General features: G+C 35.2%; 1 protein-coding gene across 11 annotated transcripts; it reads right to left on the reverse strand.

The window, feature by feature from the left end:
- Nucleotides 1-963: 963 nt before the first annotated feature.
- On the reverse strand, nt 964-13098 carry LOC106792141 (insulin receptor substrate 1). 11 transcript variants are annotated; one of them, XM_014758326.1, is made up of 12 exons: nt 12658-13098; nt 12371-12526; nt 8994-9409; nt 8204-8349; nt 7789-8077; nt 7276-7389; nt 5794-6090; nt 4669-5081; nt 3933-4351; nt 3409-3820; nt 3091-3331; nt 964-2991 (listed from the first exon to the last, which is right to left on the reverse strand). In XM_014758326.1, exons 1-12 carry the CDS (start codon nt 12714-12716, stop codon nt 2021-2023), a joined length of 3933 nt encoding a protein of 1310 aa, XP_014613812.1. In that variant the 5' UTR covers nt 12717-13098; the 3' UTR covers nt 964-2020. The 11 variants fall into 11 exon arrangements, with proteins under 11 accessions (XP_014613812.1, XP_014613811.1, XP_014613813.1 ...); XM_014758325.1 differs by having other exon boundaries at nt 3933-4354; nt 12658-13097; XM_014758327.1 differs by having other exon boundaries at nt 3933-4354; nt 8994-11154; nt 12371-12491; nt 12658-12678.
- Between the last annotated feature and the right edge of the window lie 473 nt (nt 13099-13571).

Genomic DNA, 13571 nt, shown 5'->3' on the forward strand with positions numbered 1-13571 from the left:
ATTAAATATTAAAACTCGGAGATGATTACCTGAGGAAAGAGTAAAATATTTACATCAAAAATATCTTCAGATATCCTTCATCTAAGAAAAAAAAAAAAAAAAAACAAAAAGCAAAATAAAAATATTACAAAATGATATTAAATATTAAAATTATATACTTTTGCAAAAAATAAAAGTGTAAAACTTTGAGGAAGATAAGTATGTATGAGGAACGTTTTCTAAAGGATTTATAGTAATCATACGATCGCGATATATATGTACATATACATTGCGCGTTTATTATTTATTAATATATTGTTATACTTAATATTATATTTATATATTTATAGCATTATTTGGACGATGCATATGTATATACGCGGTATACTGCAAGTTAAGGTATAACCGACAAAAAAAAATGATCACCGATTTAAAAACGATTCACGTCAAACGCGACATTAAAAATAGCAAAGAGAGTTTACGAAAATCTTTAACGCTACTCGTAGCTTAACAAGCGTAATATCATAGCATATATTATACTCTATAGAAACTAATGCATACTCATCAAATCAATATTAACAACGCCGATATAATTTATACTCATTGTAGTCAATAGACAAGAATACCTAATTATAACTAAATTTCTATCTTTCTTCTTTTTTTTCTCTTTCTTTCTTTTTACATGTGTAATTAAGATCTCAAATCTTCATTAAGCTAAAAAACATTCATTCTTTTCCGCTTCTAGCTATTTTTAAACAAGCAATCACCACTTTTTCCGATTGTACCCTTTTTCACAGATTACCCAGTAAATATGTATGCATATGTGGAAATATATATACATACACACATATGTATACATTATATATATATATATATATATTCAAGTTTACCTCAAGGTATTCCGACATTTCATAATTCATACGAAAAAGCTGATAACATATTTATACCTCGCTTTTATGGTGCGTCTATTTGTCTGTAATCTTATTACTGTGACTTTTCGATGCCCTATTAACAAATTTTTCATAATATGAAAAATATTTGAAAACAGTGTTCAAAAAAGCAATTTGTGCTCTTATATTTCTGGTAGTGCCATTATATTGTCGCATTGTATGTTCAGGCAGTTTGTAATATCTGTAAAATTATCATTCTTACCAGAAAAATGAGATATATATATATTTATATTTATATATATATATGATTAACTAATTACATATAATTACAGATTAGTTAAAAATAACTTTTATTTTTCTTCTTTCTTTTTTTTTTTTTTTGCTTTTTTAAATAATTACCAAAAATTTACACTGATGACATGCAACATTCTTTTAATATAAAACATATTCACAAAAGATCTAAAAATTGTAAAATTAATGTTCTATGTAATACAACTTCAAAAAGCCAAATGTATAAAAGATACTTCACGTTAAATTGCTCGTGGACAGTTAACTTTAATTAAAAAGATTTTAATCTGAGAAAGTATCTATCTTGGAATGTCATAATGCTATGAACAAATTCTATATACATTATTTAAACTATAACTGCCTAAGTTTTTCTTTTATTTCGCACAGTTGTGTGCACATCAGATCCAAGATTTATCTTTTTCTCGCAATAATGCATATTACGTTATATATATATATATTTGTTGTTTCCATAAAAATAATATAAATAAGTATCTTCTTCTCATACAATAACGACGTCCTAATGCTGTACCAGAATTATAAGTGCGAATAATTTTTTTTTATTATAAAAAAAAAAAAAAAAAAAAAATTTATAGATAAAAAGAAAGAAAAATAAAAGAAAAAAGAAAGAAATTCAAAACGCTTTACAAAACCCAATAAATGATTACACTTCAGATGCTGGGATAAAAGAAATAAATTATACACAACTGGTACCCGGAACCTTGCACGAATTCAATTACTTTCATCGAACTAATGTAGGATGTAAAACCATCAAACATACTGTCTGCTTACTATTAAATTTGCAAACACACAGAGCTCTGATGTAAATATTGTAAAATACAACGGCACACCTTTGACCATAAAAGTTAATTTTGTTTCAGTTTTGTAAAGTCAATTTCGGCATAACTGAAACCTTCCTGAACAGATGCGGGCGATACGGGTACCACGGTAGCGAGTTCTGGTAGATCCAAACTAGCATAATGTAAAACTGTTGCACCAGGTTGTAGTTTCTCATAACCATCGCTATCCAGAGGACTAGGCGTAGGAGTTGGAGTAGACGTAGGTGTTTGTATCGGTGTTTCGTCAATGAATTTCGGCGATGACGATTTTTGTTGTAACATAGCAGTTTTAAAACCCGATAACGTCGGACTTGTATTAGGTGATGCAGTAACTAATCGTGGCTTTGATACCGTAAGATCAGCAAATTTCTTTGTTAACGAATTTAACGTGCATTCTTGCGAAGATATCGAGTTTGATATAACTCGTGTTTGATCCGTATTACGACTTAATGGTTCGTCGTTAATGATTTTTGATATTGAATTATTTGTAGTATCCGTCATCGAGGAGACTGGATTAATGGTGTTAATTTTTTTTGTCGTATTATCAGCCGTAATGTCATAATCGTTATTCTTTAAATCCGTGTCAATCCTTGAAGAAGAATCGTCAGATTTTTGTTGATGCGTAAATGGCTTTATAGGAGATTGAGGACTATTTAAAGAGAAGGGAAAAATAGTAGCTGCCGAGCCGGTAGGCGTAGCACGTGGAGGAGAAGCTGGTGTACTCGCTAAACTTTCCGATGTTGGACTACCATTAAGAGGTAAGAAATTGGGTGCTTTCAATGGTTTACTTCCAGCTTGAATAGCGATTGGTTGTGAACGTGAGTTTTCCTTGCGACTGTTGTTCACTCGTACTCTTCGGTTGTTCCGTCCAACCATGCCCATACTTATATTAATATAATCTTGTTCTAAACTTGGCCTCGCTTTGAAAGACATTTCTACATATCCTTCAGGAGGTCGTCTAGGTTGAGGTAAATCAACCGGGGCCGTTCTTGCACCACCTTTATAAATAACAATATGTTAAAACCTAATACAAAATAAAGTTACTCTCTTTTGCTGCGTTGATAATAAATTCTAATATAATAGTAAGTAACATCTACCTGGTGGGCCATTCGTTTGAATACAGTCTTCTTGCATAGGCGATGGTATTTGTTTAGGACTTGCACCTGATAATGACCAATCTTCCATATTACCGTCCATTTTCATATATGAACTCTCTGCTTCTTCCACTGGTTTCAAGGTTGTTATAACGGGTTTCAGTGTGGAAGCCGAAGATGATACATGAACGTGACTATGGTTCTGATTGGCAGTGATAGAATTATTATTATTATTACGATTGATCTGCAAGAAAAAAAAAAGACATATTTAAAATAAATTAATGATTATTAAATAAGATTCACATTGAAAATATGAAATACCTTATTTAAGCCGCTCATGTCGACGTACGAGGCAGTGGTCGATGTAGGCGGTTGTCCAGGAGACATATCGACATAGGAACTAGTGTCGGTGGTGGCAGTAGAATATGACTGTGATTGTGACTGTGTATAGGAAGAAGGGGGTGATGAAAGAGTAGCTGGAACGCTTTGTCTTGTAAAGTCTAATTCCATAAGATCTTCCATTCGTTCGGAGGTACCAGAACAACCAGAATTATGACCCCAAGAACTGGATAATAAGGGCGCTGAATTTGATTTATTTGAGTTGGAATTATCCGAACTAGATGGCAAAGGAGTTGTAACTACATTAGCTAATCTGCCAAGTTCAGGTCTCTTTGAACGACTGCCTACAGAGAATGCTCTCACTCTACTTGCTTCCTGCTGCGTGATATCTAATCTGCAATTTCAAGGAAATGTAAAAAAAAAAAAAAAAAAAATTGATATTACATTTATATTATATATCTTCTTGTTAAAATCAATACATTAATATACAAGTATCAAATTCTTACCTATTTTTACGATGCTTATTAGTTGGTTCTGGCCTAGATCCAACTGAATACGCTCTAGTTGGTCTAGCTTGCAAATCTTCTCCTGGTGCAAAGAAGCTGGTTACTTTATCTAGGTGATACTCGGAAAAACGTAAATCTGTACTAGGTGTGCCAGAAGTTACTGAGCAACTACTACCACCGTGTTGTGACATGTCATCTGGAAAATGACCATTATGACTGGTTGATGGATCCATATCTACATAGCCATCATCGCCAACAGGCGCCATTGGAACATAGCCATCAGGTAAAACATTCGTCTCCTCAACAAGAGACGATGCATGAGAATGGGAATAAGCTGTCGTCGCTGGACTCATTGGCATGTAATTTCCACCACGTCCAGGACTCGAACCACAAGGACTATACATTTCTACATAGGAACTCTGCTGTCAAAAGAATATACTTATAAAAATATTGTACAAAAATAATATTCAATCTTAATATTCATTTCTAAAATATTTGTTTAATAAAACGTTCGTTACACATGCATCCCATATGTGTAACTCCACTGATTAATCATTTTGATTTAATAATCTATAGAAAGTACATGTTACCTATAGAACATTGTTATGCATAATATATAAAATGTTTTATTTGTAAAAAACAATTGCTATAAAAGCATGAGCAGTGGCTATGTTTCTTCCAACCAGATTATGGCAACGAACGTATTAATAAATTTGAAAATATCGCATTAATTCACCTGTGACGGAGAATGGGATTTAAAGTTTGGCGAGTATTTATGATGCGAATGCGTCGTAGACCATGCAGCATAATCGTCCCCATTCTCTTCTAAAATAACTGGCTCGTCGGGAGTCAACGAATGACCATATCTCGAACCAGTACTTTCTTCTAAAATATTTTCACTGCCATCATCCATAGAAAGAGAGGACCCAGCTGAATCAGTTGAGCATGCTCCTGAGGCTGGGCTAATCGGCATTGAGGAAACTGGTGGAGAATAAGACAGACCTCGTCCATACATAGAGTGAGGTCTGGGTACATGAGATATAAAATGAGAGCTTCTAGGATGACTCAAGACAACTGTGGTTGGATGACATTCACTCGTTGTCCGAGCTCTTGATGGCAAACTGTCGCATCTGTCACGTCCAGTGGTACCTGAAAATATATTCATTAGAATCATCCCTTGAAGATATGTTATTTTAATAACGAACAGTATAAAAAGCCAATATCATTGTCCCAGCACAGCAGCGGTTAGTTTATTCGCATATATCCAATTTATATATATATATAGTTTTATATGTTCATATATTGTTTATTGGTTAGTCATCTTAAAATATATATTTATATATGAGTCAAGCAATGGATGATGATGATAGTGAGGGGATACATGATATAACAATGCTCAATGAAATCAAACTGAAGATATGTACCAAATAATTCGCAGAAATATTCGACAGAATATTAGAGTCATGGCTCGATCGTTTACGAGCAGCAAGGAGAGGTTTTTTATCGAATCGAAAAGAGGTAAAAACGAAAAATCGTCTTCTTTGCGGAGAATCGTGCATCTCCTGACACATGCAAGCGGAAGCTTACATCTATGGCCTTTCATCGAAATTCGAGTCACAGGTAATACATCATAATCGTGGCTCAGTGTGTTCATCACGAGCGTCATATTGGATTGAGAACAAATAGTGAAGTAGTAGCAGAACAGTTGAAATATAAGAAAAGAAATAAATAAAGAAAAAGAAAAGGAGAGAAAGAAAGAGAAAGAAGAAAGAGAGAGAAATAGAGAAAGAGAAAGAGAAAGAGAGAGAAGAAGAAAGATATCTCTGACTGCTTTAACATATGACGAAACGAAAATACATACAGCGTAAAACAGATCTTTTGGATGATTGCGTTTGATTGATAATAACAGCAGCTAAGGGCAGCGACAGGGTTCTCTGATGGGATATTATTGCGGTTGTGGTTGTAGTGGTTGCGGTGGCGGTCGTTGTGATGGTGATGGTTGTCGTTGTAGTAGTTGTACTTGTTGTGACATGAGCGGATTGGGAATTATTGACGGAATGGGGATGACTTGCTACCGAATGACGACGTCTAGTAGCAGTGGCACAGTTGACATTAATCGAGGCAATCCCAGCAGTCCCAGCCCCGGTACCGGCAACGACTGCAAACCACACAGCTCTCACTGTCGCACAACTACCATTTTTTGCGTGCATTTCTTGTAAGTATCATCAGATACATCATACATAACTCGCCGTGCTGTTAAGCCTGATTTTTGGACGAACGTTCGAACGATCGGTTAACGAAATCAATGACAATGTTTCAAATGGTGTGTAAGTACTCTTTCATAGTGAAAATGCCGAATTCTGAAATCATATTCGCTTGGATACTTAGAGTTTCCTTATATAGATGAAATTGAATGTAACATAAAAATGATTAAGTCTCATTTATAGGATATACCTTCGCCTTTGTCGTTTGTGTATTTACATATATGTGCATTCAATAAACACCATATTGAAAATATCAGGTTTTAGTAATATTTGGTTTAGAAAATTAAACCAAAATTTAATTTTACCCAAGTGCACATGCTAGTTAGATCATTTAACTAAATTCCATAATATATAAATATAAGTATATATATATATATATATATATATATATATATATATGGAAGAATTACATACTTCAACTAGGTAATATATGAGTTTTCAAGAGACGAGTAGTTACGATATTAAATTGATATTTGATCCGTAGATTAGATTTGATAGAACAGCACGATTAATAGAAGATTGGTTTTCAAAATACAGGAAGAGATGATAAGAGCGGATAACTACGAGCATTGTTATAGAAAGAAAAACAGACTGTAAAGATGGATCAAATCTGAATCTCATACTCTACTCGAGTTTTTCGTGAATTCATATAAAACCTCGTAATTTCCCAAAACTACTAGTTTTATACTTAGCGTATACTAAAATTCTTTTTATATGCTTTCCCAAAAACGTCTAATTATTTCGGGTAAAATCTAGGGTTTCCACAATTTAACACTGACATATATAAATATATATCAGAAAAGTAGAAGTTATTTCATGTTCATCAAAATATCTCTATTGTTATATAAATAATTATCTATTTTTGTTTCTCAGACAAAGGCTTGACCGTTTTTACAATACCCTATATGTTACAACCCACATAGTTTCAAAATCGTACATAAGAATTTAATACAAGCAGAATGAAAATAAAAGAAAATATTTAAAAAATATCGTGCCACATTGTACGCGTTATCTTTTCTTTCTTAAAATTTGCAAATCCCGTAAAAAAAAGCATACAGCTACTGTGACAGAGAACAGACCCGTGAATGTATTGGAAGAAGTACTCTGAGATTGACTACACTGTGCGGGGGCAGAGGCAGTAGTGGTTTGTTCCTGCAACGGATCCACCTGTTCCTTGCACGTCCTTTGTTCCTCTGTAAAGCCCGCAACCCATTTGTGTTACTCTAAAGCTGAGTTCTTAAGAATATATATATATAGTGATTCAGCTTATATTTCATAATAAAGAATATAAAATTTGCACAGTTATGGTTTAATGCAAAGTAAGCGATGATATCCCAAAGGATACTTCATATTTGTATCTAGAAAAAATGCAATAAAGATCCTTAAAATGCACAAGCCTGCAAATGAAGAATCATCTGCAAAGTAGATAAGACATAGTGCGCCTTGAACCATTTAAAATATATATTTACATTGAGTAGAAGCATTTCTGATTGACAACTGACCACATTGAATAACCATAACTGACATTGTGAAATGAAAGACAAGTTACTTAAATGGTAATATATATGTATATCGGAAACTACTCTATTTACCTAGAGGCGAGAAGCTATGAAATTTTTGCCCTGTATGTCGTCGTTGGAGCACTGAGATGGGTTTACTTGCTTCATTTGCCGAGGAACTACGCATCCTTTGACGAGGTCCAACTTCATCTTTATAGGAATTGGAATTACTCATTGCATTTAATATTGCAGCATGCATGTTGTGCGCAATGTTACTGTCTTCAGCTTCCATCCAAAATTCACCACCTCCAGTTACTGCGGATCTACCAACTTCCATGTAAAAGATGCGATCCATATAACCACACCTCCTGATGCAGATTAACTATAAATTAAATTATTGATCTGATAAGACTTTAAAGAAATGTAAAAGACTGTTTAGTGTATTTATAATAACTTATTAAAATAAACTACTGAGTATATCTACTAAATATAATATAGAGATACTTACAGAAAATTCAATAGAATCGGAATTGTCTTTAGCTCCAATTTTGACTAAACTTAGAGTGCGATCAGTGAGACATAACCTATATGGTCCATTGATATTTTTTCGTTCACCAAGTCCTTTTTTCTGCATAGTAACTTGCCACACGTGCTCTGACAATATACATAATAAAATGAAAAAGAATTCTTGACATATATGTAATATGATATATATATAAATAATGACATATGATATATATATATAAATAGTGATACACTAATGTGACTACACATTGATTAGATACTTTATATAAAAATAATTATATCAAATATTATTTCAGACACAATTAAATATATGAATCATTATGTAATTAATAATTAAATATTTTAATCCAAATGAAATTAATAATAAAATAACTTAACTTAATATATGTGAAAGAGAGAGACAATATTATTTATAATTTCCACGTGTATGGATTGTAAACAGAACCTCAACTGTCATAAAAGCTAATCGTATCGTTACGATCATCTCGATAAAATAAATCGTTCGTATCGATATATTAATCAAAAGTATTATTTGAAGTGAATAATATGCAGCAGCATATATATATATTTATATATAATTTAAAGAAAGATTTTGGCGCTTTTTGTAACATGACACAATACAACCGCACGTAAAAGAGAATGTAGATGTTGAAAAACAAAAAAAGAAAAACAAAAAAAGAAAATGATACGACCAACACAATAAGGTAGAAAATAATAAATAGGAAACAAAAAGTAAAAAAAAAAATGAAATAAGGTATTGTTTTTTTTTTTACCGAACGTGGGGCGAGGCTGTTCACCTTCAGGTACATCACCGCTCTGTAGGAGGAGCATTTCTTTTAACCATTCATTCAGTTCGTTTTCATTATCGAGGATCAAACAAAAGCATTCGTCCTTGGTATACAACGCTATAACGTGTTTGTGCTTGGTGTCGACACGCTTGTTGATATTGAAGCAGCTGTGCAGTAGGATGCTGCGTTTAGGCAATTGCTTGCTTTCAAACTTCTTCTTAGTGTCATAATATTCCAAACAAGCGGAATATCCCGGTGCCTCGCCTCGCAAAACGAAATACTTCTTTTTCAAGGTTTTAAGCTTTTTCAGATGCCCGCACCGCACAATAGGCCCACAGGATGGGGACGCCAAACCTCTGTTGCCCGAAGACATTGCCTCGGCCACGATCGGAAAAGCCGTCCTTGCGAGAAACCAAAAAATTGCCGACGGGTTCTCCTGTCGCGCGTAAATATCGTTTTCTCGCTCACACATATATATACATACATACATACATGCATACACACACACGCACACACAATCTCTCTCTCTCTCTCTTTCCCTTCTCTCTTCTCTCTCTCTCTCTCTCTCTCTATTTCTTTTTCTCTCTCTCTCCCTCTTACATTTTACTTTCGAACGAACGTGTAGCTTTAACGTGCCGCGTATTCCGAGATTCGTAGCTCACGCGGAAGAAGTATGACATCGTGTCGTAGTGTGTGTTGTTCGCAAATAAAAGATGTGCACTTATTTCTTCTTGTAATTGTTTACGATATCAAGGGGAGCAGCAATATATTATCGAAAACAAATGAGAGAGAGAGAAAGCAAAAATGTGTTCCCACCCTAGTAGTAGTAGTACACACGCGTCAGGTGGAAATACTATTCTTCTTCTTCTTCGATTCTTCTACTTTAATAGCCACTAAGTAATCGTATAAGAAGAAGAAGAAGAAGACGACGTTGACGACGTTGATGACGACGACGACGACGACGTTGATGATGATGACGTTGTTCTCGTTGTTTCTCTTCGTGTTTATCTCCTTCCTTGAATTATCGTTTCGCGATTTAAACGTACTGATTGAAAGTATGAGGATCGAGAAGCAGCAAACCGTTCTCTCGAGCATGACGTGCGCGTTGTCGATATTATCGCGCGCGTCGATCGAGCTCGTGTCGCGCGTGATTTCTTTTCTCGCTTTCTCTCTCTCTCTCTTTCTTTCTTTCTTTCTTTCTTTCTTTCTTTCCTTCTTTCCTTCCTTCTTTCTCTTTCTCTTCGTTTAAAATCCCCACCAGCTTTCACCTCCTTCGTCAAACAACTTCGCACACTTTTCTCTTCGTAGTACGGTTTCAACACTTATTATTTTTCTCTACCACCCACTTGATACACTAAATGTATTTTCTTCGAAATAACTGTGAATCAGTGAAAACACATTTGGAAATATGAGTTTCTCTTTATTATCGATGCACCGTAAAGACGTATAGTAGAAAGCACGTGTCAATTGTAAATAAGCGAATGCACGCCGCACGGCAAGCCCGGTGCATGTGCACTCGCAACGCGCGTTAAGGGCGTTCCATCCAGTGCTCCCCCTTCCCTTCCAATCCCACCATTCCTTTTTAAAAACGTCTTCCGCAAAGTTTAGTTTTACGATCGAGACGACTCTGTTCGACAATACGGAAGAAAACAACACTTAATAATACCTTACTTTCTTCCACCCACCCTCTCTCTTACTCATGCAAGAGAGAGGTTAGGATACGATACGCCTTTAAACGTACGTATTTTAAATACGTCGTCAAAGTACACAAATCAACTAACTTATATATTTTCTTCCTCCCTTTCTTTTTCACACCACGATGTCAACAATGTCCACCTGTCAAACGACACATAGATTTTAATTTTAAACGATTAATTTCAAAGAATCTTCCACGCTATCTTGGAACGCAAGAGGTTAACAGGTCGACGACACTCTTCTTCTCTACGAAGTATTCACGCGCCGCCTACGGAAGGCCGTCGTCCTTTCTTTATTTCTTTCTTTCTTTCTTTCTTACTTTTCTTTTCTTCTTTCCTTTCTTTATTTCTATCTTTTTTCTTTCCTTGCTTTTTACACTTTCCTCTTTACTGTCTCTGCTCGTAAAGTGCAACCAAATGTAACTTTTTATCATAGGACTTCTCCTCTACACCTGTTTATCGCGCGAACGCACGATTTACTACGTGAGCCTTTGATCGCGCGCCATTCCTCTCTCTCTCTCTCTTTTTCTCTCTCTCCTTCCCTCTCTCTCGCTCTTTCTTTCGTGTCTACGTACAAGGGTGTAAAAGAGAAAGAAATAGAGAGAAAGAAAAACAGAAGGAAGGCTCAGTGTTGCATCGACGCGATGCACGCATACACATGCGCGCCAAGTTTACCGCGGTATACACGGAAAAGAGACAAATAGGAAGAGAAGAGATGCATTACGCATGCGCGTAACAGACAGATAGAGAGAGATAGAGATAGGGAGATAGAGAGAGAGAGAGAAAGAAAGAAAGAGAGAGAGAGAGAGTGAGAGAGAGAGAGAGCGAGAGAGAGAGAGTGAGAGAGAGAGAGAGCGAGAGAGAGAGAGAGAGAGGGAAGGAGGAAGAGAAAATGAAAGAGAACGAGAGAAAGAGAGAGAGAGATAGATAGATACAGAGAGTAAAGGAAAATGAATAAGAGAGGGAGAGATGACGCGAAAGCACACGCAAGTGGGTGGTTGAACCCCTCTTATCGTTGCCCGACTGCCTGACTGGCTGGCGTGTTACAAATGCAGCTCGCTCTCGTGCGAACAAATAGGCTACTGCCAAGGGCAGCACCGATATTCTTTCACGCGCAATACCGTACGTACGGTCGACGTCAAAACAAAACCGCCGTCACTACTGTCGTTGTTGTTGTTGTTTCCACCCTTGTTGTTGTCCTCGTGACATGTTAGAAGAAGTGGTCATCATCTGTTGTATTATTTCTTTTTTTTTTCTATTCACGTCTCTTCTCCCACTTATGTTTATTTTATTTTAATTTCGTTTTATTTTGTTCTTTTTTTTTGTTTCTAAGAACACGACTCTCTCGCACCACGTGAGACGATTTAACAATGAAGACAACAAATGTAACGTATCGCGATAACGGAGGGTTTTTTGCACGTTCGATAACGAAAAAGAAACAACGAAAAGGCGTCGTTGATGAATATACGCAGCAGATACACGTACCTCCCTCTTCCTTCTCTCCCTCTCCTTTTATCCTACTACCTACTACTAGGTAAGAATTTGTTTCTCCTCTTATTCCTCTTTTTCTCACCCTCTCTCTCTCTTTCTCTCTCTTTCTCTCTTCTCTTTCTTTCTCTCCCTCTCCCTCTATATTTCTCTTTTGCTCAACCCCCCACTACTTGGTACCTTTCCCTCGCACTCCGCGCAGTCTCGTGCACAACAGGCAAGAACACAAATATCGCGTCACTCAAAGCAGTCGTAACCCACGCTAATATCGTATCACCGAAGTACCATACGAATCGTGACACTGCAACAATATCCCTCGATGTAGCTACGAAATTACTATATATATATTTATGATATGTATATATATATATATATATATATATATATATATATGAGAAAGACAAATGAGATATTGTTGTCTTCCTCGTTGTCGATTGTTTTTCCCGAGCCGTAATGTTCTTGTTTACCAGGTACTCGTCGTCAACCGACACGCCTGAGAAAAGACGGTCTGCTCACTCGTATCCATCTTGTAAAGGTCATGTGTACAGCAAAGCTTCGCGCTGCTGTTGCTTGTAAACAAGATGTACGCAGGCGCCAGGGTGTTGAGTAGTGGTAGCGATGATGGTCGACAGCAACGATTACTCGAATACGCAGTACGACTGTCGTACTATCGATATACATACAAATAATATACATACACACACACACATACTATATATATACATATATATATAAATGCACTACCTATTTTATGCGTCCCCCCCTCTCCGATAATGCACAACAGTCCGTCCCGCCATGAATTTTGCACGACACGACACGACGCAATGTGTTCCGTGCCATCTCGTGATAGAATTATGCAATAAACATCACTGATACGAGCGATCTGCTTTCCTTGATTAGATGCAAAAATGTTTAAACTCTTTTATTTGATACAATATTTGTTTAATAACTATGACAAATCATTCTGAATAATATTTGTTTTCTATTATATTTTTATTATTCGTAAATTATATCGTATTTGCATACTATCACGATATATATATATATACGAATGAATAATATAAAATCAATATTAATTATTGTCATTAATAATTGTCAGCAATTGTATAATATAACAATAATATTCTATATCTTTATTATCTCTATACAATAGTTTTATTAAACATTATTGCTTTCTTCCATTATATATTCCTGCAAAAAGTTCACACGATTTTTTAAAGAAATATAAAGTGTTAAAAACTTTGAATATATTTTTTCTCAAAATTATCTCGTTTGGTAATACTACTTAAAAGAGAAACGCAAAACATTAACACACAAGTTGCTATAATAATTACTTATTATAAAAAAATAGTAATATAATATAATTATCATACAATAATAT

Source organism: Polistes canadensis, unplaced genomic scaffold, assembly GCF_001313835.1.
Source record: "Polistes canadensis isolate GaletaPanama2010 unplaced genomic scaffold, ASM131383v1 scaffold_383, whole genome shotgun sequence".
Lineage (NCBI taxonomy): Eukaryota > Metazoa > Arthropoda > Insecta > Hymenoptera > Vespidae > Polistes > Polistes canadensis.

Coding starts and splice junctions, on each gene's coding strand:
- LOC106792141 (XM_014758325.1), bottom strand. CDS start 12,716: ATGGATACGAGTGAGCAGACCGTCTTTTCTCAGGCGTGTCGGTTGACG. Junction 4,355..4,668: donor AATCCCATTCTCCGTCACAG/GTGAATTAATGC, acceptor TTCTTTTGACAG/CAGAGTTCCTATGTAGAAAT. Junction 3,332..3,408: donor ACATGAGCGGCTTAAATAAG/GTATTTCATATT, acceptor TTTTTCTTGCAG/ATCAATCGTAATAATAATAA.